Here is a 27,906-nt window from a genome sequence, read left to right as displayed (position 1 = left end):
TGAAAAGACACTTAGTTGTTGTATGCAACTGACATGGCACAAATTTATTGGCAAACAGAAATGTTATTTCTATATATTTTTCTCAAAATGCAAACATTATTTGTTCATTTGGAGAAATATCTAAAATTAACTGAAACATGATGTAACACTTAGGATATGCTCAGGATATGTGTGTTACTGTATGTGATGTAATTTATGCGATTGTGTTTGTGTGATATTAACAGTGCGACAGTTTCTCATAAAAACACTCCTTTTTTTTTCAACATCTTAAAGTCATCTGCAATCTAGCAGTCCAGGCAACATAAACTGAATTCAGTGTTTACATGCCCTGAAATCAGGTATAATACATAGTTCTTCTTAAGTACAAACCACATTCATTGACTCAAGCAATGAGAAAAAACATACTGTACACCTGTCAGTTTGAAAAGACTAAAACCTAAAGTAGTGTAACTTAATAGTAGTAAACTGAAGATATATGTGGTATATACTAATTTGACACAGTTTAACTCTAATATATATCAGAAACAAATATGTCTAAATCTTTTGAAATACGAAAACTACAAAAGGAGTGTTTTGTTAAAAAACAAATGGCTGACATTTACATATAATATATTTCGCATTCTCAAATGTGCATTTTCATATCAAGTATCAGTATTACAATCAACATTTGGCAAATTGGATAATCTCCATATGCATATAGCTTCCGACAGATTCACATTAAAGTGCTATAGGTGATCACTCTTATAGGGGATTTTCCATGGGTCATAAAAATAGCATTAAGTGAACATTTACAGTAAGCAGTCCTTATTTGTACAGCTTTTATTGATGATTCTCAACCCCAGAACTTGGGAACGGGCCAGTTTTTTCCATCTAACTAATAGGTGTATACGAAACTACAGCACCAATGTCAAAAATAAATGGGCACACTTGGGGTTTTCTCACGTAAAAGGTCTCTGAGGTCGTCTGTGGGGATGACACACAGAGAGGATTTTGCATGAGACACCAAGTGCTAGTTGGATGAAAAAACTCGGCCCCTTGATGCACCCTTCAAACTGAAGTTGAGAACGACTGCATAAGAACTTTAAAGAGGAAGAACTGTTGAGTTTGAAGGAGAGTTTGCAATTAACTGATGTGCAGTAAGCCACATCTTAAATCAAACATTTTAACTGTATACTTTTTCTTGTCCATAAACTTTCAGGGACAAATTTGCATGCAAATTACATGCAAAGAGATTTTAGAATATGAAAGATAATGATATTTGAAATAGCGCAGATAATGTGCTTGACTGGCTGACTTTTCGCTTTATAGATTTTATAGACAAAGAATGAAAAACAATGAACAGAAAGCAAGTAAAACAATAAAAAATGTATAGAAGATAAATATCATATATAAATGATGACTATAATTAATCTTATACAACTAGTTAATTATCTTAATACTGGCCTTAGAATTGGCCTTGAGACATGTAAAAGTTTTGTTCTTTGTTCTAAATTATACTGTACAATACTTAAACCACTTAATCAACGTAAGAATAAGTACTAGGCTAATACTAATAAGAAATATTTCTACATAATCATAAAGAAATAATTCAGAAGTTGTTCTGGTGGATGGAATGATAATGTATATTAATTTTAGCATCAAGCTATAAAGTTGTATGTGTTTATGTGTTTATATGGTCTGTGTGTTCGCAGTGCTCCAGTGCATGCCATCCCCTGCAGTCCACCATCAAGTCCCAACAGGTTCCACTGGCTCTTCATAAAGGTGAAGGGGCTCAGTAGTTCTCGTCCATAATGGATCCATCGTTCGAAACCCAGATGAGTGGTTCTACAATGCTCCTCTCTAGTTCCATCTTGTTTGTCTCTAAAGAATGAGCATGTCTTTATGTTAAACTCTCCCTCTTTCTCTGCCTCACACCACCGTGCTGACAGACGGGTCGGACAAGTTGAGTTGGCCCGTAATGTCTGTGGGTGGGAATTGCTGTAGAAATGGAGAGAAGGTAGAAAACACACAGGATAGAGAAAATTAATGCGACTGTTACCTTTCCTCTTCTCCAAAAGCCCAGATTGGAATTTCCTTCGTTACCCCCAAGGCAGCATGTAGCATGCAAATCCAAAACAAGGACTCAACCATTGAATGTTTCAGATGTCATCATAAAGCATTGGACTAAATTTTGCCAAGGATCTGAAACATTTAAAAGGCTAAGTTTCACAATTGAACTCAACGCATCAAAATTCGGTTACATCCAAGGAGGTGATACAAATTTTAAAGAGTGTGGGAGAAGTGTACTTCCAGCTATCTTGCTGCCTTAGGTGGTATTAAGAATAATATTCAAAGAAGAGGAAGCAGGTTCTTTGTTGTGAGATGGTTTTAGGTCACCTAATAACCTATGTGTTATTTATGTTGGAATTATTGGGGCAAAAGTCAAAATGTATTTGGACGCTTGCAACACACTTAAAAATATGAAAGTCAGTGCATTATATAATGAAGTATAAAGCAACTGGCATCTGCAAACAAGTGAATTTAACCGATGACCTTTGTTCCAAGCTATATTTGCAGTTGCTTTTAACCCACTTGGCTCAATGTGGTTTCTAGTGGATATCAGATCCCCTCACATTTGTGCTGGCGCCCTCGCGGAGTAAACAAAGTTGTGGTTCATAACATTACCAAATGGACATTGGTTGCATTTTTGAATTTCAGCCAGAATTTTCAACCAAAAAGTGTCCAGAAGGAAATACTTATAAATCTTCATTTAGTATATTTGTAATAGCAGTATATATTTGTTTTTATTTAAATGTAAAACCTATCAACCAAAGTATTTCACCTAAAGTTTGTTAATGCACAAAAATATCAGTCGCTTCCATATTTTGATGTCTAATGCAATGACATTAATACATTTTTAAACTTGGCTCAAATGTTCAAATACTTTCTGGCCCACTGCATATTAATATCTGATATATATATATATTTAATTCTCATTCAGTTCCTGTTTCCTCATCTCAAGCTTAGATGTGTTAGAAGGGCAACAAGCTGTTTTCTCACATGGGCATCTGCTGTGCCACGTAAGCAAAACACTCAGTGACATGCAGGTGCCCAGTCAGAAGGCAATTAACACAACAAAACAAATTTTTTTTTTCTTTCAGTTTTTGTAAGCTATAAAATGTCTCTCAGTGAGGCTTGCCAGGTTGCAACAGCAAGGACATTTTGATTCAAACAAAATATTTTGTTCTGACAGAATTATCATTTTAAATTCTGTTCCTTGCTGTGGCAAACTGTGAGATTGAGGCACATAGAGCTTTATTGGTTAAGCTGAAAAACATCTGCTAATCAAGACTGACTATATGACCCTAAGGATTACATTTTCAAAAAGTAAAATGCATATATTGATGGAAAAGCAGCAGCAAAGAGTTCCAGATGGTAGTAATTCTTTTTCTTTCTTTGTTTTTGTGAAAACAAAAGACACATGCTACATTTGGATGTTTAATTTCAAAATAACATTTCTTATTAACATAAATATTACGTTCAAAATTAATCATACTTGTTATAACATGTGTCCTCTTTTATAGCTTACTCTTTTTTTTAATACTATGCCATTGCCAGTAAATAAGCTTATAAGCTCAATATACGATGCAACATCTCTAAAAGCCATATCTTAAGGCAAAAGTTCTCATTGCCAAGATCATCATCATATTGCAGAATAAATGTATTCAGCAATACTTCTGATGACAACGGGAGGCTTTTCTTTTCTTTTAAATGTTATTTTTTCCTTTTTTCTTTCTTCCTTGGTGTTGCATCAAGAATGCCCTTAGCACGCCTTAGTGAGCATGAGAGTTCTTGTTATGTTCACTTAGAAGGCTTCCTGTTGGCACTTCCAAATTAAGCCCACAGTGCCCCCTGGTGAGAGACAGTGAGTCAGCAAAAGAGACAAAAAGTGTGCGTATCATCACTACCACAAAAAAATGCAACTACTTCTACCAAGGCAACCAAAACACAGTCTCTAATTCTACGACAGATATATTGCATGCTTGCAGAGGAAGAGAGAGGCTGTGTAGCATGTACATCATGTGGGGGACGTCGACAGTTATAAATCCATATACATCCACTTATATAGAAAGAGAGGTGACACTGATATCAGGAAATAAAAGGATGGTTAAACACCATGGATGGCTACTATTGTTTTTCTCTTTTTACCTGGATTGTTGTGCCTTTTCTTCACCATTCACCACCCCAACCCACTCTCCCCATTTTTTTAAACACTTAAAAAGGAAAAAATATGTAACATAATTCCTAAACAAAAAAATTAGAAAATGTAATATTTTGTTTAGGCCCTCTTTAATAAATTGGGGTGCCATAGCAAATCATATTAAAGTTAACCAAAATCAGCTGTTTTGTAGAAAATTTGTAGACTTGATCTGTTTATAGATTATACTAAATACAAGTACGTATATTATATTAATTCATTTACTGCACACATTGAAACTTGATGTATCTTGCCAGGTTTATGTCATTGATATCAAACGTCATTAGTTCTTGCATGTTTTATGACTTATTTATAAGACTTTTATAGTACTTTTATAATGTTTTTTAGAGCTTGAGAGCCCTTGGTCACGGTCTTCTATTACTGAATGGAGAAAAGCAGCTTGGACATCCCACTATCTCCTTTTGTGTTCCACGGCAGAAAGATAATTATACAGATTTGGTACAAAATGATGGTGAGTAAACGATGACAGAATTTTCATTTTCAGTGCCCATTCCCTGAAATAAACTTGGTTAGGACCTTAAACAAAACAGTTCAAAAGAAAAACATTGTTAATTGATGATTTCAAAGTCTGAAAGGGAAGTTCCGCTGTTTAAAAAAAAAAGTTAGTCCGCATGGCATGGTTGCTCTGATCAAACACCACAACACCAAAGCATGCCGTCAGGGAAACAAACATCGCAAGATTTGACTGTTCATATCAATAACGTCAGGCAGGTTTTGGGACGAGAAACACACAAATACGCACAGCACATCCCACCAAAAAGAGGCACACACGTTCACCCTCACGGACACACACTCCACATCCAGGGGTTGCAATAGGGAGAGAAGCAGCCCAGAAACATCAGGCATTGTGCAGCGCCCCCTCCTCTTGGAACAGTTCTTAGGTTAGAACCTTTTCCCTGATCACTGGGTCCTAAAACCTTACTCTTAAGGATGGCTGAGCTCTTAAGTCCTAACTGACAGATGGGGTCTGGATGGTGACTTGATGACTGACTGACAGACACGTGGCCGAGATGCCAGGAATGGAGGAATAACCAGAGAGAAATGCGGCTCTCTTGGCTTCAGACATGACATGTCATTTAAGACAGAAGAAAGTAGATACAGAGAGAGAAGTGGAAGAATAGGACGAGAGAAAGACAGACGCAGAAAGAGGAAGAGAGACCGGCCGAGTAAAAAGAGATGCCATTCCTTAACCTCCTTACCGTGTCTTTGGAGGACCTACGTCTCTTGATGCTGGAGGCCAGGGTGGTACTGATGGACCTAAAAGAGGGTTTCTTTTTTGGGTCGCTGTCTGCTCTACCACTTTTCCTATCCTAAAATAAATATACGTAGAACAATTATTCATGTTCTCTGGCTGGTTTTCAACTGCCAAAACCACATCCCCTAGTTCCCCGTTGATAAGCTATATTAAATCCAACGATCTAAAAATATGAATGGAAGTCAGACTTGTTTGACATAAAGAATTGGAACACTTTTAGATTCCCAAATGAACTTCCTTTGCATCTGTTTTGTGCCGTTTCATAAAATCTTCCTTTTAACACTTTGTGGTTTTGGCATAGAAGATTGGGACTCTTTTGCCCACTTCCCTCCCACTGTCCAACAAAGGTGCCCAACACGGCTACTCTCTGGCCTCTACAAATGGTACGAAGGTATAGCACAAGACTGGGTGTGTTTGTGTAAGAAAAGGTCGAATTAAGGTATTCTTACATCCTGAGTCTCTACAGAGGAAGAGGGCTGCATTGGGGAGGAAAAAAGAAAAATAAATGAATATTTATCCACTTGCTTTAAAGATCATATGACTTTAAGATCCAAAAGCAAAAGCAGAAGGCAGCAAAATGGTTTGCTGAGGAAATAATGACATCAAAGCCAAGCAGTCTGTAATATCACAAAACAAAACAACACTCTTATAGGGAAGTAGGGCAACCAATAAAATGCAATAATACTGATCAATACATGAATACTTATAAGAACCCTCTTTGAGCGTTATACTTTTTGTAGGGTATAACGGAAATCCACACCACACATGTAGTAAGGAATGTGTGAGGGAGTTGGGTAAAATGTGGTGTGAATTTCATTTAGACTCATGCAGAGGGCAGTAGGAGCAAGGTGTGGATAAAGTAAGCAAAATGTGACAAGCATACAGTTGACTTTGACTGATGGAAGACTCTCAGGATCATTTCTTGCGGTCCTTTAAAAGTTTCTGAATATCATCTGACCCCTGCTACCACTTTGGGACTTACCACAATGTCTTTGCAATCTAAGAACAACTTAGCCAAAAAAAACACACTCTTGTTTGTCCTGCTTCAATTTTTTCTTTACAGAAAGAAAAAAAATATTTATAAGTCCTATTTGCTTGTGGTTAGAGCGCTGTCTATGCATTTAGCATGCTGGAGCCACATAGACCACCAGCACAGTGAGACACATAAATGGCTGCGAGCTTTAGTGAAGTGAAGTGAAGTGAAGTGACATTCAGCCAAGTATGGTGACCCATACTCAGAATTTGTGCTCTGCATTTAACCCATCCGAAATGCACACACACAGAGCAGTGAACACGCACACTGTGAGCACACACCCGGAGCAGTGGGCAGCCATTTATGCTGCGGCGCCCGGGGAGCAGTTGGGGGTTCGATGCCTTGCTCAAGGGCACCTAAGTCATGGTATTGAAGGTTTAAAACAGTATCTCATCAGAACACATTCACGGTTCACTGAGTTTTGCATCATCATTTTTTAAAAGTCTTTCCCTTTTGTTTTCTCATTTTCCTGAAGGCAGTGCACTTCTGAATGGACTCTGCCATTACCATTAATCATTTTAATGTGGGCGTCATGTTTCTGACATCTCTGTGCTTTTGAAATGACAACGGAACAGCCCAGTGGACAAAATTGCAAATTGGGCAGGTTATTCAGAAGTGCAGTGTGTGTGTTACACGCAGTTCCCTGAATGAAGGTGCAGTACACACAAGTGCAAATGGGGTATTTGAATATGGACATTCATAGAAGTAAAAAAAACCAAACATTGATATTTATACTCAAGCTTGCAAAGATATCACCATCAAAATTTTGTGTAAATTCCTATACAGAAAGGAAGAGCTGACAAAAAACATGTAACACCACAGTGAATGATCCATACAAACTAATGTTTAGTGATACATTTATATTTAAATCAACACTTCAATTTTATCTGACATAGGTGTTCTAGACTCCAATTTTAAAGTGTTTTTATCCATCCTAGTGTATGTTTGCTTGACCTTTCTGCATAAGAGCCTACATGCATATACATTCAGAGACAATTAAACGTGATGCATATGAGAGACACTGACAGTAAATTGACCTGCTCACAAAGACAAGCAACTGTGATCTTACCTTCCACTGCTACTGCTGTTTATTATATTATCAGTCAGCAGCTCTGACCTTTTGTCATTTTGAAAAAAGAAGCAGCATGAGGCTCTCAAAGCCTCACCGTACTTCTACCCAGCCCATACCCTACTGGCCCACCCCTTACCAAATATCATAGTCCCACTGGGAAGACCTCCCAGGACTTCTCACTCGAAAACATTGGTCTTAAAGGATATACCTGTACAGGTGAGCTAGAGCTTGTTGCAGACATTTCAGTTGGACTGTGTTAGACTATAAACTGAGCTTTTGAAATATTTACTTCTATAACATGTTTATGAAATATTATCACTTGTACTGTTTTTAAAGGATATATGCAAAGACTCATTAAAGTTTGAGGCTGGGACTTACATTTATTTCTAATGACACCAATTAGCACTCTGTACTATTTTTTCCTGTTCTCTTTAGCATAGCCTGTTGATGTATACTAGCAGTACCTAATCAGCATTACCTTTTTATATCACAAACATTAATTTGCCAGCCCAAATCATCTTCAAATATTTCAATTTCATCTAACTGAAATACACTAAGTGGTTTGAAGCATTTAAGTGGTTCATGCCATGAAAGTAGCTTCGTATTCTGATGGAAAACTAAGCATATCAGCTATTTTAAAAATACTGATTCGCGTAGCAAGGATGACGTGGCAACAAAATGGATCAGCTTGTTTTACATACTAAAGATGGAGTCCCAGCCGCACCCACAGCTTGACTCCCTGAGCTCTCCTTATTGTCCTGTTGGGACAGACAAGAAGAAGGAGGCTGATTGAACCAGAGCAGCCTAGACAATCCCAGGCCCTTTTGGAAGCTTAAGAGCACGCAATGGTGATTGCCCACCTTTGCTCACCACACCAAACAGCGCAACCAAAGATCTGTTTTTAACAAAGGTAGGAATGAAAAACTTGGGAACTAAAGCCCAGTACAAAAAGTTGTTCATATGCAAAACTCTGTTGGGAGGTCATTCCCTTGTGTTCACCCTTCTTTTACCTCTTGTGTTGTAGGAGAGAGCTACCTTACCTGTAGGTTCTTCCTCCAAACGTTGACGGCCGCAAAGGCTAGCTGCATCTGCTTCCTGCGGGCGTCTTTATGGCGCTTATATGCAATCTCAATGAAGATGAGGAAGATTCCTGCTGCAATGCCTCCAGCAACTAGCATGAAGACACCTGTGAATGAGAGAGATTAATGAAACTGTTAGACTATTTACATAGGCACAGTATTTTTCGAATCAACCCACTGAGGAGCTGGAGGGGGTGGAGCCTCTGTGTGATGGAATCCTAAATGTATTGGCCACATATTTGGTGCCTGCTGCTGAAAACCATGCAAAATGGATGAGTGTTAAAGGTTAATGAGTTTGTTACAAATGTGAACATCAACACAGGTGAGCATAAAATGACAACTAAAAGCATTGGACAAAAAAAGGCCCCAATACCTTACCTACTGTACCTTTTTTGTCCAATCTTTTTTAGGTTTCTCTGTACCCGAAATGGACCATACCTGCCATATTCTCAAAGGTGAGTGTGGCTGGGGCATTGCTCCGTGAGTCACACTCCTGGTATCTCACCCAGGTTTTATCTAGGTCTTCCATGAAGCCATTCTCATGGGAACTGCAAGAGGTGGTGAAGAGCAGGAAGAGAAGTTCAAAAGTTAATAAGTTGTTTTTGGTAGAAAGTACCGATAAATCCCAAAAAGTCACCACAACCACCATCAAATAAACACAAAGACACATATGATCAAGCACACAGACAACAGAGCAGGGATGAAATAGGGGAAATACATAGAGAGAGATGAGTAAGTGTCCAATGGTGAGATTTTTATACAACATAAAACTATACAGAAGCATACAATATGCTGCTTCGGCTGGGACAGACCTGAGAATAGCCAGGGACACATTCTGTTTCCAGGGGCTGTCCTTGCGCATGCCTATGCCAAAGCCCGAACGGAAAAACAGCTCTCCCGTGGTAACCAGGTCGCACTTCTGCGAGGCTTCAAACTCCAGCACCGCAGAGTCCCAGATGAAAGCATGCAGCTTGCTGTTGGGGCAGGGGGAAGGGAGGAGGACGGGAAGGATGAGGGGTTACGGTGCAACAGTACAGTGAGAAACAACACACTCATGGCACCCGACCCCACCCACCCCTCTTGTGCGACTTGTGTTACCAGAAATCTAGACTGCCACCTCATAGACAAATGAAATCCAATGCCGGACGAGTGGAGCTTTGTCCCCCATTGGATTCCCTCAATGACGTTTTTGCTGAAAACCTGAAAAAGGTGTTCTTTAGCTCATTGTTAATATATGTTATGTGTGGCACATAGCTGGGCCTCTCCTGTGTGGGGTTATGGACCAGGGTCACAGGTTAGTGCAGTAAGTGCTGGCACTGATTTATATACCTGAGACCCGCAGGTCCAGAACCCTTGAGACTGACAGACTGATTGGCTGACCATGAGGCCAGATCTGCTGGTGTCTACCCAGCAGGGACTCACTTGTCCCGAACAGCCTGGATGGCTTCAGCGGCGCTTTCGTAGTTGTGCTTCTCCATGTGGCGGTACATGGTGCTCAGCTCAACTTGTCGCCGGAAGTAAATATCCACTGAACTTTGCTTCACTGTGGCATAGATGAACTTGTCTGATGGGTTCCTTAGCTGAAAAAAAAAGCAAACTCACTCTTTACATCTTGAAAAGCTTTACTTTGGTAGTTCAAATGCTTAGAGAAGCATACCCTTGGGTCATTGATGCCGGTGATGCGCTCCTCAGGCCGGTCCAACACCAGGAAGGCAGCCAGGTTGGCAGTATAGGATGCTACTATAATCATAGCAAAGCCAGCCCACACCATTCCCAAAATTCTTGCTGAAAAACTACGTGGGGCACCTGGACAACATGTGTTAAGTACAGTAGTAGTCAAACATATGTCAAGTAAAATTTATTAAATTTTTATCATGATCATAAAAACAAAGTTTGACTTTGACAACACCTTCTCCAATTCCAGAGTTCAACAAGACGCCCCAGGAAAACCACATAGCTGAAGATAAGGTGAGGGCATCCTCTTCTTCTTCTTCACTGTTTACTTTAAACCTTCCAAATGGGCTGGGGAAACCAGGTCAAACATTGAAAATGATCAGAAAGAGAATCCTCTGTAAGTTGTCCTCAAATAAATGCTCCAGTATCCCAAATCACTTAGCATTGGTCAGATTGCAGAGAACATAGAGAGAACATGAAGCAAGACAAAGAGACAGAGAACATACAGAAAAAGACAGAACGAAAGGGAAAAGACAACAGGCTCACAGAGTACAGCCACCCAACCTCCCACACCTTCATGGCAACACTGACAATGAAACGTGTTCAGCACTCTCATATTCTTTGGAGACATCCTGAAACAAAGGTGCTACATGATCCCAATGAGTAAAACAAACTACCTCTAAGAACAAACAACATGTGCACACAGCCACCCCATGGACATACATAGAACAGCTAGCCACACTCTCGACCCAACGTCTTGTTGTACCTGAACCGGTCTAGTAGGTAAAGCATCACCGCCACCACATGTACCGACAAACCCACCAATAGCCACAGTGTGCTTTGGAATGGCTGCATGAATGAGTCCAGTGTACTGCGAGGAATTTCCTGAAACACACATTACATGGTAACTTGCATAAATTTTTCACATTTCAGTACCAGCTCTGTTAAGTACTATCAATTCCGTCATGAGGCTACAGTAGCATGTGGTGACTACCAATGCTGATCTTTTCAAAAGGGCTATACTGATGATCTGTAATTAAACTACAAATAGAATGTGATAGTTTGAGTAGTGTGATTGCACCTTTTTCACAAGGATAGTTAGTCCCTGGTATTTGAAAGGCTTGGAGAATTCTATATACTGGGCTCGTTCATTGTTGATCGTCAAGGGTGCAACGATCATATCAGCAAGGCCACCCAGGAGCTCACCCATCATGCCGTTCCATTCCTTTTTGTTACTGTTATTTACCTATATCACCAAAAGATATGTAAAAGGCAATCTTATGATTATCTTCCTGCATGTACTTGACACAAAGTGAAAGTGTACTTACTCTTTCTTGTGTTCCAAATTTCCCATCTGCCACCAGGTGTACTTCATAGGTGAAGTTCATAGTCATTGCCAATTTGATCAGAAGGTCAACGCAAAATCCGTAGCAACACTGGGGAACAGTTGCACGTCCTGTAACCAAACCAGAAAAAGTGGAATTTCATTTGATCTGACAGTGATACTGATGGAAAGATCGATATTTTGAAAGCCACCACTCTGTCCATTCACTCCAATATTAAAATGCCTCACTCATTTAGAGATTGTGTTTCTCTTTTAGAAAGTGTGTGTGCTCTCAACCACTAGAAAGCATTGAGGTCTAATCAGTTCCATTTCAATAAAGTCGGCTTTTGCTCTGCTACTCAGCCAGTCATAGATTTTTTGACGATGATAACGGAATAAAATATTAACAAGCTTTGTGAATTAATTTTCAATTGATCTGCGGTACTGGCTGAATTGAAGTAGCCACAACTATTGTGTTTGGAATGGATGTATTTTTCCATGTATTCTGATCTCAGACAAACTCAAAAGGCAGATTGGAGTATCAACATCTAAAAGTACAATCCTTCTATATTTCACACTTTACCTGTAGATTATATAGGCTGTTACACGAGGCACACCCACATCTGTCAGTATATCCAAAGCAAAAGGCTAAGATGGAAGCCCAAGCAACACATTCACAAGTTTGCAAACATCCAGCACATGCATACATTTTGCACTGAGCAAAAATAATCACATACTTGCTACATAAACCAAACATACACACACATTAAAAATTTGTCTTTTATACATAATTTAACACAAATACAAACACACATGCTCACAGGCACAGACAACGCTTGCACTCTTGCTACATTCATACATATAGAAATAGCTGGTGCATATATATGTATGTATGTATGTATGTATGTCTGTCCAGACAGCGGATGTAGAAAAGCACAGTGACAAACGTCCCTGATGTGTTACCTGGGATGGTCTCATTTGGTCCAGTGCAGATCACCTTTTTAATTAAGACTCCATTAGGTGTGTACTCTTCCTTGCAGGTCCCATCCAATGTAGTTGGCTTCACATACAAGAAGGGTTCCTGATGAATGGTCACTATCTGCAATAGAAGGATGGGATTTTGTGTGACATCAATTGCATTCAGATCATTTCTAATTCATGACCCTAAATTTTAAGCAAGTTTTGGATAAGTGAAGAGAACCATGTACCTTTAATCGAGTAGACATCTGGAATCCTCTCGGTCTTTCGGTTTCACCTCCAGGCCAAATTATCTTCTTCTGTTTATTCATCACCACCTGATGAAGCAGATAATTATAGCAGGTAATTAACAGGCATATAATCATAATCTTTGTTCAGTCCTCTAATCTAAAATAATTTGCCTAGATTCCAAAAGTACCATTACATTGTTGGAAATGAATACAATTATGGGAATACTAGTGTTGTCTTGAATTTCTATATTTTCTGTAAAATGTGTTTTTGTATGGCTCATATGAACTAATGCAAAATTCAGGACCCATGTCCTGAAATTATAAATTAAACACTATGAAATAAAAGACTAGTACTTGTGTTCCATTGTAAATTCCGACTTGAATCAGTCGGCTCTTCTGGTAGTTGAGAATGCTGTAATGAGCGTATTTTCTGTCACCGTCGTCATTGAACTCAACGCGTCCTGTTAGGCCCTCTGGGTACTTGGAAGACATCAATACCCTGAATAGCATAGCCAATATTGACCTGTGAGTTATTGTTGACCCTGTGGATGTGATGCTTGAAAAATATGCATAGATGAAATATCATGCGTTGTGACAGTGCATTAGATCACTGTGAACATCTGTCTGTGGTTGTCAAAATCCATCAAAGAATGACACAATCCCCCTTCAAGCATAATGTCATGGAGAATAATAAACAAACTGCATGCATGATCTTTATTACTACTGACCTTTTAAAGAGTGGCCCGGTCTTCCAGATGTTGGTATTGCCCACACAGCCCCTTGGAGGTTCTGTGATGTTCTCTTTCTCAAAGAGCTCTTGGATGGACTGGGCCACAACAGCAACAGCATCACTGATGTGCGCTGATTCATTCTTGCCGTTGATTAGCTGGAGGCCAATCAGCCCTATGTGATGACGTTAAAAATGAAGCAGTGAGCTGCTCACCCTTGACATTTAGGGAGCCCTTTCCAACACAAAAAAACCCATAGGGTCACCTTTTGAGCCAGCATGGGTAAATGACTCTTAAATCAGATCTCAAGTCATGTTTTGTCAATTTTTTCCACTGGTAGGTTTAGCCAATCAGAGTCAGCATGTAAAATGAATGTTTTTCTTCACAGACACATTTTGCCGAAAATGCAAGCTTTGACCCTCGAGGTTGGATTTAATGAACTGAGCCCACCAGCACCACCTACGTTCAAACTGCGGTGAGTCCTGTCCAATTGGTGAGACACTAAAACACTGATTGATGAAATATATCAGATTTAAGGTATACTTCATACATAAATCCAACTTCAGAGTTTTTGTTGTTACTGGAGCTGGGTTTGAAAGATCGAGTTCTGTAAGAGAGCTCCAAAACTTTACTGTGAAGACTCCACAAGTGTTTTAAGTGTGGACAAAGACAAGAAAAACACTGGAAGGGTAAAAGGTCAGCAAGTGTATTGGGAGTGACAACGACAATAGTGTGAACTTTAAAAAACGTGTGACTTGTGAAGTGCCTGGGACATAAAAGGCCATTTATAGCTTACCGATAGGGAAGGTTGAAAAACACCCTTTTTAAATTCACGAAATCCAGACTATTAATATAATACACATATTATGATAAAACCACACTTTGTGAGTTGACACATTTTTTATATAATTTTTTTTATGTTAACTTCTTAATTAAACCTCTAGAGGTCAACATTGAATTCACAGCTGTAATTAATCTTGCCAGTTAACCAGACAATGCAACCATTATCATGTAATCTAGTGACGCATTTAAAACCTTTAAACACATAAAGTGCTTAAACATTTAAACGGTTATTTTTACAAACACACACACACACACACACACACACACACACACACACACACTCTCAAAACCTCTCTACTTTAACAGAAAAACTGAGACAAATGGCTTCTTTTCCTTTTGCCTGTCTCAGTTGTATTAAGGTGGGTGTACGTACCATCAGGGGCCTCGCTCAAAGCTTTACCGGACATCTCACGCTCCCCAACCAGCCATACATAGCCTGAGCCTGTCATGTTGAGGAAGCGTGCTGTTTTGTACACGGCTGCTGCATCTTCTTCGCTAAAGGCAGACAGACAGGTTTACAACCACTGATAGAAATATGAGAAGCTTACTAAAGTATGAAATTGATTTTTCAGTATTATTTATTTCAAAGAGTTTTAAGGCCCGGCTTGAAAAGACCAACTGGTAAGGGCTGGTTTTGTGCTGGTCTTGCTGATGGACCAGCATAGCAGGTACTGCAAAGGTTGTTGCCAAGTCTTGCTGCTTAAGCTAATTATTTTCCATCTAAAAAATAAGTGTAATTCTGTTGTTTGAGCTGTTAAATGTTCTTTATTGTTGCATTATTTTGGCAACAAAGCAGTGTTTTTTATTTTAGGTTTGGTCCTATTTTTTCTTGCTAGTAATTTTAATGTTTCAGCTTGTTCATCTTGTGGTGGTCTATTCAGCAGAGTGAAAAGAATGATACATATGTTGATTGCTTATTCTGATTCATTTAACTTTTGCAGGTACTTATTCATTGAAGAGTGAAGTGCAGAGATTTTGGCTGACTGCCAAAAGTAAACCTCTTACCTGGCAGAGAGAATGACCACTCGGGCTTCCAACTCTTTGGCCTCCAGGAGCAGGGCAGTTAAGTTAGTCTCTTGGTTGAATTGAAGCACTTTCTCGGCCTGATATTGGGGTACACAATCAGTTAAAGGATTAGTTAACTTCCAGAATAAAAATTTCCTGATAATTTACTCACTCCCATGTCATCCAAGATGTCCATGTCTTTCTGTCTTCAGTCGCAAAGAAATTAAAGTTTTTGATTAAATCATACCAGGATTTTTCTTCATATAATAGACTTAAATGGTGGCCAATGAGTTGAAGGTCTAAATTGCTGTTTCAGTGCAGCTTCAAAGGGCTCTTCACGATCCCAATTTAGGAATAGGGGTCTTATCTAGCAAAACCTTCAGCCATTTCCTAAAAGCAAAATGTATATACTTTTTAACCACAAACGCACGTCTTGCATTAGCTCTGCAATGTGCATCTGCAAATACACGTAATATGTAATCACTTTTGAAAATTCACAAACAGTTAGCTCTGTGTATGTGTACTCCGGTTCAAAAAATAGGGTAGGGTAAAAAACTCCATCTTATTTTCTTCTCCAACTTCAAAATCATCCGACATCATAGTTTGAAATTTTTTGGTAACACTTTAGAATAAGGTTCCATTAGTTAATGTTAACTAATGTTAGTTAACTCATTTAGTTAACATGAACTAAGCAAGAACAATTCTTCTACAGCATTTATTAATCTTGGTTAATGTTAATTTCTAAGGAAGTTCTGAGTGGCCATGCATTATAATTTTTTTCCTTCTTGTTTTCTCGTTATAACGACTTAATTTTCTCGTTATATCGACATAACAAAAGTTTTTTCATTGTAACGACTTAATTTTCTCATTATCTCGACATAATAAAAGTTGTTTTCTTGTTATAATGACTTAATTTTCTTGTTATCTCGACATCGCAAAAGTTGTTCCCTAAGAAGTTACAAAACTGCACCAGGCAAGTGGAGCTATATAACTGAATATAACTGATGGGGTGTTGTACACTATCCACTTTACTGTACGCGGACCTTCCTCGTGATCACTAAAATTTGTGCAGTATTGTTCATTACTGACATTTAATTAATTCATAAATGTTAAATGCCTGAATCAATATGATTATTTTGTGTATTAAGTTCTTACTAGATGCATGAGTTTCACCAACGCGTTCTGGGTCATAAAATAACTGCTTATCAAAACCAAAGTTGACGTAACTGTACACTCTGTTTGCATCTATATCTTAATTTGTGCTTCTTTGAGGCAAATGAGATGTTCTGTTTATCTACAGTAAGACGGGATGTAACGATGTAGGCTATTTGTGATGTGCCTCTTTTCCTTATTATTAATCTTTATTGTTAATAATATTGATGAGAAATGTGATGTATATGTAAAGTGCATTTAATTCAGTTTTGTTCTATAATGTTGTAATCGTTTTTTCTGCATATACACTGCACGTACACATGAACGACTTTTCAAATAGAAGCTTGTAACGCACAAGATATCTGTCACAGCATATAATGACTACTAAAAATTACAAATGAAACTGCAATTTGGACCCCAGCCTGCTGGCCACCACTGAAGTCCATTATACGGACAAAAATCCTGAAGGTTAATTTCTTTGCAACTGAAGAAAGAAAGACAGAAAATCTTGGATGACATGGGGGTGAGTAAATTATCAGGAAATTTTTATTCTGGAAGTGAACTAATCCTTTAAAGAGGCTATTTACTCCAATAACTGAACCATGCTGCCTCATTTAGCAATTTGATTGGCTTGGTTGTTTTAGTTGTTGTTTTTTTTAGGACTGAAAAGGGGGGAAATTAAAAATTTCCAGGTAAATTGGTTCAAAATAAAAAATAAAAGAATAAAAAAGCTTGAAAACAAAAATCTTCGGCATTGTTGCATGCAAACTGAGGGTTATCAAGGCTTCTGAGAAGGGCGTGCATGTTAGAGGTTTCGGGGAGTGAGACCGATGCAACCGGAAACTAAAACCAGGTGGAAAGAGGAGTGACAGGTGAGAGGAAGTCATTTCCCCAAAGAAAAAGAGTCGAGAAAAAAGAACGAGGGGATGCTGCAATAGGAAGTAGAAGTAGAAATAGTGTTGTGTTCCAAAATATCGGATCGCCACAGAAGAATGGGCTTGCTTTTTTTTAAAGTCTGAATCATGCATCATCCTTTATTAAAAAGGAAAATATGGTAATGAAAGAAGCGGAGCGTTTTAATTTTTTCATTAAAATCATAAGAAAGGGAAAAGTAACGTCTCAACGTAACAAGAAACACGTGCTACCAAGAGAAGGGCATTTCTGGGTTTGCCTGTGATTGGTTGGGCTGGTTCTAGGAGCTACGTTTAGAGATTTTGGAGGGCGGCGTGCACTGACCATGCAAATATACCTTAGGTCCTCTCTTGTTGTCATAGGACAGTTGGTCTTGGTTTTCATAGTTCCTTTTTTTATTCTGATGAGTAATGTGCACAGAGAAAATATGCAGACACAGAAGAATATTATAAACAGTTGAAAATGGTGGGCAGTAAAGCAACCAACAAATTTTCACTTTTCTGCTCCAAATTTGAATCCCTAAAACTGGGACTTGCAAAAAACATCATAGACCATCTGGCATAAAATCACAGACCTAAACAAAGCTAAAAACATTACAAACTTCAGGAACCAAGTGGTGCTTTTCCATCCATCCAGATCTGCTACCTAACGCTTTCTGAATTATTGACGTAGCGTTACTTCAAATTCAATAAAAATGACAGACTACTGTTGATGGGCTGCCAAATTAACAGATTGCTTGATAATAATACATATGTACTGTTTATTGCTTAGTCCTCTATGATTGCAAAAGCACACTCACAAAACATTTTCTGCTGCAATTTCTGCTGCAATTTTGCTGTATTTTTGAGGGCAGTGGCCTCGGGGGAAAACCCCCGGCTCAAACAGTGCCATTTTGCAGTGATATAAATAAACCTCCCCTGCTTAGACACACAACACTGCCCTAGTACTGCGTTAAGCTGGACACACTCTCATGCTCAAGAATCTGAAATTATGTGTGACCTACTTGTATATGCGTGCTGTGGCATTTCCTCATATGGCAACTCAAAGGAAATTAATAAGGTGAATGCACATCAGCCTTTCCTGAGCACCTCTTAAACCCAACTCATGCTGCAGCCATGAACCCCGCTGTGCGTTCACTGGAAATAGCTCATTATACCTGACACTCTCATAGTAAAAGGAATATGAAAATTATCCTTGGCACATAGTGCATAAATGTAGTCCGATATGCACTAGAATATATTAAGCAAAAATAGTGTGAAATTTAGGCACCGTTTTATTTATGGGAATGGCAATAAAAATTGCAAAAAAAAAGATCAATAGCAATGTCTCATTCCTTCTAATGTGATAAAAATCTGGCTTAGGCAAGACTAGGCAAATGTATTTATTTAGCACATCTGTGCTTTTCATTGGCAAAATGAAGAAGAGAAATGAAGACAAATCAAGTCTAAAGTCATTTAAGAACATAAGCATGATTAACACATAAAAAAGGGTCCACTTTCAGGTAGCTTTGTGGGAAGGTTTCTTAAAATTTCTTGGAGACGTTTTCTCTTCATGTAATCTCAGATGGACTCAATGGTGAGATCAGTTTTTTGTGTGGAGCACTGGCTGTTGTCAGACTCGTGCATCCGAAAATCTCACTGGATTATTACAATTAAAAGCGCAAAAGCAAAAGTAGAAATAGCAAAAGTGGCACATTTTTTTTTTTAAGTGGCAGAAAACCAACCATTCACACTTTCCACAGATCTCATATATAAACTTATGCATAAATGTGATTTTATCACTAGATGAATAGATAAATCATGCACATATGTGTCTTACATATATGCTCCTATACTAAGTGTATTTTTTTTTCTTTGGCCGTGTCTTATCTCCTATAGAACACATAGTAAGCTAGGACAGCCATTGGTGACCAGTCGAAAAAATAATGAAAAATAAAAATAAAGCAGGCTTTTTGGGATTTCAACAGTCTTCCTGCACCAACAATGTCTCTGTGGGTATGTAGCTCAATTCGCACCATACCTGTTAATAATCTCTCGCAGCAATTAGGGCAACAATAATTACCTCAGCACTGAGCAGGGGGGATGTGGGCTGGTGATTTAACTTTCATCCCCAAGGAAACTGAGCAGAACCTCTGCAAGAGCAAAATTCCCACAATGCACCACTGTATTTATGAAGCAATAACAGCTCTAAACCACCTCATGAGACACACTGATGATAGACTATCTAATTGCAAGGATCATATCTGTGGCTCAAGGCTACAAAAAGACCAGTTTAATATCATGCATAAACATTGCATAAATGTGTTCAAAAAGTCTCTGATGCTTTGCAACGCCCCAGGTTAAGGGTTTCATTTTGCTCCTGTTGACACAGGATTGACACAGGAGTTTTTGACTATGATAGAAAGCAACATGAAATGAGCAAATAACGCACGTTAAGTCAAATCAGACCACATTGGACATGGCTGACGCCTTTGGTTTTATAATGCTAGCCAACATTAACAACATGGCATGAGAGATGTGATCACACAACAAAAAAGTAAAACAGTTACGTACATAGACTTTTGCGATTGATACACACACGCTTGCATACTAACACACACTGGGAATCCTGGAACTGGGAATATCTTACCTTGGTCTCTTTCTCCTCCAGAAGAGTTTCTAGTCTTTTCTGTGCCGCTCTGCCTTCATGGTCATCACTGACGATTAGAATGATGTGATTCCAGCGGAACTCCCGCATCATGTCAAACCACACATGTGCCTGGTGGGAATAGGGTGGCACCGTGCGGAGGAATGAGAGATGGATGCTCTGGAAGAAGGGTAAATATAAATTAGATTTTCAAATAATTAAGGGCTTTTCTTCAACTACAGGCATTTTTTTTTACCCTTTTATTGTTTTTTTATTATTATTGTTCTTTTGTCTACTGGTAGAAGAGTAGAAAGAAAAGAAAGGTGGGACACATACAGTTTAAAAAAGACTTTTAAAAAATGGATTTTATTTAGTAAAATAATAAAAGGGTATTTCAAATGGAAGCCCATTTCCACCACAAGATAAAAACTTTCAGACATTCAAAATTCAGACTTTATTTATATTCAATTTAGACTGGCTTAACAAATTAAACCGCAAAATGATTCATACTGAAACTGAATAATACAACTGATCTCTTATTGCAGCTCACCTTGTCTGAGTAAATGGACATCCTGGTGGTGAGCCCTACTACAGGTATGCGGTAGAAGCCTGCGGTGTAGGAGACCGGAGTAGGCGTCAGATGGTCACTGGACTGTGGTGGATGGCTCACCAGGATGGCATAGACCTGTGAATAAAATCAGAGAACTCGTTTAAATACCAACTAGCAGTCAAGACTGGATCACAGAGGCTTGGTTGGTATGACTCATGGATCTGGCTTCATTCTGTGATTAAATCTATAAATCACTTCACAGGCACACAGATTGACAATTTAATTGATTGATGATGAAGGATCTATGGTTGGACTCAAGGGAGCAAGAGAGACAACGAGGAATCTGTCCATCACATATAAAAATGTTTGTTTTTCACAAAATATGCTGCATTGAGAAGGAAAAACAACGGAGAAAAACATTATGTGTTTCCAGAGAGGCCCTCCGGCATTGGCTCCATCTGTCACCAAGCATCTTCAGAGTGGGCAGAGACATCAGTGAGCCAAAGGCGCTAAAACTGAGCAATACTAAAAAGTTTTGCATGGAAGAATCTCACACAGCCAAGAAATTAATTCAGTAATGATCCTGACTTCCTGCTAAATAGCTACACAACCTTAAGGCATACATTTGTTGAAGGTATGTACATAATTAAGCATTAGTAGACACCCATTGGTTTGACCGGCAAAGTTGGTGTGAATATTAGTGAGAGGACAAACAAGGCAGCGCCATAAACAGGATGGGAGAGAGTGATTAATGTTCAGCCCAGTTTTTGTTCAGTGCGGTATCCAGGTCTAAGATAGACTCCTACCTCAGCACTTTTTAAATGACATCACTGGCACTGAGAGCACTTAATGCACAACCGCTTAATGTGATTTTTGCGTATGCAGGCTTTTAATGAAACAACGCATCAGGCTGAATTACTCCCATGAGTGTGAAAGTTGTTATTCAGTAGTGAAAATGCCTCTCATTTACACTTCATGTAAGGCATTGCTACTGCAATCCTTTATAGTTTCTCTTCCGACACTTCTCAGGCTGAAGCATGGCATGAAAAAACAACAAAACAACTCAAAACTAACTGGTGATGATTTTATGAGCAGATAAATGATTAGATGTATATTTTGATCCTTTAAAACATAAGTAAAAAAATTTGAGCTTGTGCATAAAATTGTATTTGACATTAAATTGTATTTGGCATATCTATCTATCTATCTATCTATCTATCTGTCTATCTATCTATCTATCTATCTATCTATCTATCTATCTATCTATCTATCTATCTATCTATCTGTCTGTCTGTCTGTCTGTCTGTCTGTCTGTCTATTGGTCTGTCTGTCTGTCTGTCTATCTGTTTGTCTGTCTGTCTGTCTGTCTATCTGTTTGTCTGTCTTTCGGTCTATCTGTTGTTCTACAGTTATCATTCTACCTGTCATTCTATTGTTCAATTGTTCCACCTCTCCATCTATCTATCATTCTGTTGAACTACATTGTATAAAATATTTTGTTGGCTGTCCTTACAAATTGTGCTTTATAGTAAAGCATGATCTAAATTAAGTGGTTGTATATTTCAAAAATATTATTCAAATATCATTTAGCATGTCATTTTACATTTTTTCTCAGTTGCTTTGACATTTACAAAACAGTAAGCGCATTTCCCAAAACAACTCGAATAGCAAAACACCATGGATTCCCTGCTAAAGCTAATCTCTTACTCAAAATCCTTAGTTTGTCTCTCAAAAATAAATATCTGTGGCAATGAACATGTCAGTGCCATCAGAATGACACGTCCTTGTGTCATAGTTTATGGATAAGACAGTCAAATTGCTTAGTCATGTTGTCAATATAACAGTGTACTCTGGAGGGATGTTCTGATGTAAACTATGGCAACATTTAGGAAGACCGTTACTGTATTGAACAGTATGCCATATGCTTATGTATGCCATATATACATTTCAAAAGTACACATTTATACATTACTGTATGTGGGATATTGACTGAAAGAGACTGGATAGAATTCCCAGTTATACTTTTACTAGTGGTCTGACCAAGAACATAATTATAGAAAAACCCTTTACAATGTCATGTGATATAGAAAAGGAAAAAGAAATATGGTCACAAAGATGAAAATAAAAAAATAAGTCCATCGTCAGAATTTGTAACTCTTGTGTTGTCCTCAGTCTATACAGTATGAGCTTTCCAACTGAGGATCCACGGTAAGATCCTTTGAGCTATTTCAGAGAAATGGTTTATCTTTGGTTGATCTACATTCTCTTCATTAGTCAAGGTTCACTTGGACAATTCATGCCAAATTTACAACAAAATCTAATAATAGTAAAAATAAAAAAGTGCTTGGCAGTTTATGACAACTAGATTAACCATTTTGCATTGAATGACTTATACGATGAACTAAAGACTAGATGTTTTGAGCGGTAAGACTGTTGCACAGAAAACTATATAATAAATTTTGAGCAGCATGACATTAGCAACTGATAATTTAGGAAACCGCAGATAAATGTGTATAATCAATTGGATGAATGTACAAAAGCAATTGCAACTTGCTGAATGAGAATGAGAACTGGTTTTATGATGTGTATAAATAGTAACTAGATGATGTAGAGGTTGTACAAGTAGTTTTGAGAATTTCATGTCTGATTTGAGAAATGCACCAAAGTGACTGAGAAAAAATTTAATGGGTAAGATCAAGAAGGAAATTCAAATGTGGTGACACATTTTCACTGTTCAAACTGTATGTATAGTGAACCACATTATTCATATGGTGTATTTCTGAACATAGCTGTATCTCTGAGGCATTTTTGACTTGAAATAACATCCTCTCTCAAAGACATGTTTGCAGATAGCAATGCCATGCTGACCTTTCCACCCCCATCTTTATTTTTATCAAGCACAGCAATACTCTGTGAAAATAGGAACTGCTTGCTTTGAGAATCATTGATTTTTCATGCGTCACCTAGTTTGTTTTGCAGCTGCTGCCCTCAGCCAGTGTCGTAATCTCACTCATTCCTGACATCAAAGCTCTGTGGGGTCAGCTACAGTACGTTAACCTTTTCTCCCACCGTGAGTCCATCGACCTGCTTGGATCATCAACTGACAGGCTGTCCTGTTTAAACATCTAAACAAATTATGCAGCTTCAATCTACTGCCACAATCCAAACCAAGTTTAGCTGTCCAAATAACAGGTCAGTGTCTGCCTACACTATAAAAATGTTTTGTTGGCTATCCTAAAAAGTGTGCTTCATGTGGTAACATCCGAATAACAGGTTTTATTCAAATGAAAAATATTATTGAAAATGTGAATCAACAGTATTACATAAGATTACATTTTAATGCCAGAATATGTAGAAATTGTTATTTTTATTTCCCCTTTTTATCATATATATTTACATTTAGTCATTTTTTGTATCCAAAGCGACCTACAAAAGAGCAACAATATGTAAGTGCAAATGACAAGTCTCTGTTAGCCTAACACAGAACACGTAGCAAGGTATTTTTAAATATATATATATATATATATATATATATATATATATGTGTGTGTGTGTGTGTGTCCCTTGACCACAAATCCCATCTTAAGTCGCTGGGATATATTTTTAGCAATAGCCAAAAAACATTGTATGGTTCAAAATGATCTATTTTTTTAAAGCCAAAATTCATTAGGATATTAAGTAAAAATCATGTTCCATGAAGATATTTAGTAAATTTCCTGCCATAAATATATAAAACTTAATTTTTGATAAGTAATATGCATTCTCAGATTCCAGATTTTCAAATAGTTGTATCTCAGCCAAATATTGTCCTGTCCTAACCAACCATACATTAATGGAACGTTTCTTAATTTTGAAAAATGTACACTTAAGACTGGTTTTGTGGTCCATGGTCACACACACAAATTGTAAAACAAGTAGATAGAATATAATTTTTTTAAAGCTTTTTGATTGTTTGTTTTTTAAATAAAAAAGAGGAGAAATAAGATTAAGTAGAATTAAAATAGAACCAAAAGAACTAGAGTTAGAGGGTCAAATAAAGATGGAAGAGATGTGTTTTAGCTGATTCTAGAAGATGGCTAAGGACTCAGCTGATTGAGTTGGGGCAGGTCATTCCACCAGAAGGGAACAGTTAATGAAAAAGTCTATGAAAGTGACTTTGTGCTTCTTTGGGATGCACAATCAAGCATGTTTACTTCCAGAATTCAAGCTTCTAGAAGGCACATAACTCTCTAATATTTTTTTTTGTAAATGGGATACAGAAACAGTGGTTGAATTGAATAAAATTTAATGTGAGCAGCTATTGGTAGCCAGTGCAAATTGATGAACAAAGGTGTGACATGCATTATTTTGGGCTCATTAAAGATTAATCTTACAGCTGCATTTTGGATTAATTGTAGAGGTTTGATAAAAGTGGCTGGAAGACCAGCCAAGAGAGCATATATATATATATATATATATATATATATATATATATATATATATATATATATATATATATATATATATATAAAATAAAATATTAATCGGGATCAGTACGTTTGTAGCTCTTTCAAATGCATATATTTGCATATTTAATGGAACAATTTTCAATATGTTACTTGTAATGTATAATATCAATATCATTTCAAAAGACTTCCTAATGAAAGCTCAGTAAATTAATTCAATCCGAATGTTCATATTGCATGGACATATTTACACCCCAGGCAACCCTTTAAGCCATTTTATACTCGATCTAACCACATGGAAGTACCACAGTGCAAAGCTGATACTAAAATCCCACCTGACTGGAAATGAGATCCTCACACACAGACAGCGCCATCTGAATCGCATTGGCTTTGTGAGTGACAGAGATGGCGGTCAACTTGAATTTATCCCTTCCGTACACCTGGTTCGCCTGAGCGACCGCATCCTTGAACACCTGCTCGTATCTCTTCTGGCTCAGGACGGCTCCGATGTTCACAATCTTGGGCTCGCAGCCGCACAGCACGCAGGAGCAAGAGAATAACGCGGCCAGCAGAAGCAGACGCATCGTGTGGAGGGCCAGAACAGCGCACGGAGAGCCCCAATGTCCTACCTTCTTAGTGCTGCTGGAGGCTCAGTGTCGTGTTTGGGCTATTTGCTTGTTAAGAATGAAAGCAATGTCCAGTGTGGCAATTGTATACTTTAAAAAAATCCCAGGTACGAAATTCACACAAACTGTGGCGATCTGTTCATAGTGCCTGGTTCATTCAGGCGATGGGATTTAAGAGAACCGGCATCCACTGCATCCTTTCTCTCAATTCCTCCTGGTAAGTCAGGCTGTAGACAAGCAGAGCAACAAAGTCGCATACTGCATGAAGCCTGGCAGCAGAAATCAGTGATGCGTCTCGTGTCGTCCGTCTCTCTGCGCGTCGGCTGTTGTTCTGCAGCGGAGCGCTGTCCTTGGTGCTGACAGCTGTGCGCGCTCTTTTACGCGCGCCCCCGCAACCTCCTCCAGTTTTTCGCGTTGGCGTCCCGCAAGAATTGAAACGCTCAGATATCAGACAATCCAAGCGTGAAATTGGAAAGGCTAGAATTGTTTTTGTACCGAATTAAGCATAAACGAGTAAAAAAAACCATGGTTTTGACAGTGTGGTGTCGACCCTTTTTGACACATTCCAGAGTTTCTAACGCATTGAATCCCACTTATATCTTCTTGACCATTTTCTTTCGATTTTAATGGGTCTTATAAGAGTACAGCAACTGTAAATAAAAGGGTTGATTTCATGTGAACATTTTTAACATCAACAGAGTTGTTTAAAATAAAGGCGAAACATGAATAATACAAATCCAGCTATTATATATATATATAATATATATATTTCTTTTTTGGAAGGGTCTATTATTAATGTAATAAAATTGCACAAAACATGGTAAAAAGCTTCCCAATGTAGCTAAACATGTCATTGTTCAAATCTGTTAAAGGCCCTTTTGAATAAGTAACTGATTTATTAATATTATAAAACTGTAGATCTCAAAGTACTGTTACATTAAATGAGGAAAAAAAATATTTTTATTGTGTTATTATTAGATTATATAATGCAACTTTCTATGAGGGATAATTTTGCAACTGAGCAATATTGATACCAATTGTGACCCTAAAATAAAACACATAATTTCATTTTTCTTTTCCTTTTTCTTTGTTCCATCCAAAAAGTAAAATGCATGTGCTCAACTAGAAACTGTCGGATTAAAAGGGTTAAATAAAACGTGTGAAGAGATAAGTCATGGTCAAATTGAGATTTCCCCTTATACTGTTGGTGTGAACAGTGTTTATGAAAAAAAAAATAGATAAACAGAAAAAGTGTATTGCTAGGTTTTTCAAGGTACTGCAAAGAAACTTCTTGTCAAGCTGTATTTTGATGACTGTATTGGTTTCTTTAAAGCACCAACACATAGATGGTTGTATAATGTTCACCTTGACTGTAAAAAAAAAAAACCTTTTAGTCTCAGTTTGAAACCTTTATTTTTAGCCCACCTTCTTCTAGCATAGCCTCCCACCCAAAAAGACTTAAGATGGCTAAATGTTACCACCAATGCTCAAAGTCGTATTTTAAGGACTGATGTTCAATTATGTAAGCACACCATCTATATTTCAACATTTTCAATCATGAAATCACTTGTTCCATTTCTCGAACCTAGAATTTAAAAGTAATTACTTAAAGTGGCAGGTCTGAGAGGTCTTCCCGCTTCTCTGAACATCAGCTTTAAGTGCTGTGTGTTTTCAAATGGCAGCTGTGCAAACCCTTCATTTTTGCTTTATTTTCAAAGATGAGTGCCCTAGTGCATGTCAAAGACCCAGACAAGAGCGGTGCTTTGAAAAAAAAAAGTGTACTGCTCGCTTGTGGGGGGAAAAGTGTAGCGCTCTCTATGCAGGTGCTTGTGCTGAGCAGCATTATGCACTTGTAGGCACATAAGGACAAAAGGGGAAAAATGGTTACCAAGGAAACAAGCCTCTCTCCTGAAGTGTGAAGTTTCAAAGTATTCACATGCAGGCATTTTGTACGCGCTGGCAACAAGGGGTGTTAATGAGACGAAGTGACAGTAGTGTGCACCACAAAACATGTGAACCCCTTGAATGGTTAATGTTGGTAAATTAATATGCAGGTTTTCTTGTATATACTCATTTTGCCTCATTTTGTGTTGTGATTTTGTCTTTTTGATTTGATT

The 27,906-nt window shown here is 38.0% G+C and overlaps 1 protein-coding gene across 10 annotated transcripts; it reads right to left on the bottom strand.

Moving 5' to 3' along the window:
• Positions 1 to 15: 15 nt before the first annotated feature.
• Positions 16 to 26,163, bottom strand: LOC127942194 (glutamate receptor ionotropic, NMDA 1-like). Of its 10 annotated transcripts, none has more exons than XM_052537845.1 (22): positions 25,499 to 26,162; positions 20,719 to 20,853; positions 20,172 to 20,348; positions 17,881 to 17,943; positions 15,480 to 15,577; positions 14,848 to 14,969; positions 13,632 to 13,806; positions 13,258 to 13,402; positions 12,904 to 12,990; positions 12,650 to 12,794; positions 11,700 to 11,830; positions 11,453 to 11,617; positions 11,138 to 11,256; positions 10,607 to 10,719; positions 10,355 to 10,503; positions 10,120 to 10,277; positions 9,510 to 9,671; positions 9,136 to 9,245; positions 8,659 to 8,804; positions 5,963 to 5,989; positions 5,458 to 5,568; positions 16 to 1,977 (listed from the first exon to the last, which is right to left on the bottom strand). In XM_052537845.1, exons 1-22 carry the CDS (start codon positions 25,745 to 25,747, stop codon positions 1,909 to 1,911), a joined length of 2,856 nt encoding a protein of 951 aa, XP_052393805.1. In that variant the 5' UTR covers positions 25,748 to 26,162; the 3' UTR covers positions 16 to 1,908. The 10 variants fall into 10 exon arrangements, with proteins under 10 accessions (XP_052393805.1, XP_052393806.1, XP_052393807.1 ...); XM_052537846.1 differs by having other exon boundaries at positions 11,700 to 11,827; positions 12,659 to 12,794; XM_052537847.1 differs by lacking the exon at positions 5,963 to 5,989 and having other exon boundaries at positions 25,499 to 26,163.
• Positions 26,164 to 27,906: the final 1,743 nt, after the last annotated feature.

Source organism: Carassius gibelio, chromosome A21 (assembly GCF_023724105.1).
Source record: "Carassius gibelio isolate Cgi1373 ecotype wild population from Czech Republic chromosome A21, carGib1.2-hapl.c, whole genome shotgun sequence".
Classification (NCBI taxonomy): Eukaryota; Metazoa; Chordata; class Actinopteri; order Cypriniformes; family Cyprinidae; genus Carassius; species Carassius gibelio.
Note: the sequence above shows the minus strand (reverse complement) of the source record. Positions and strands in the feature narration are given on the sequence as shown.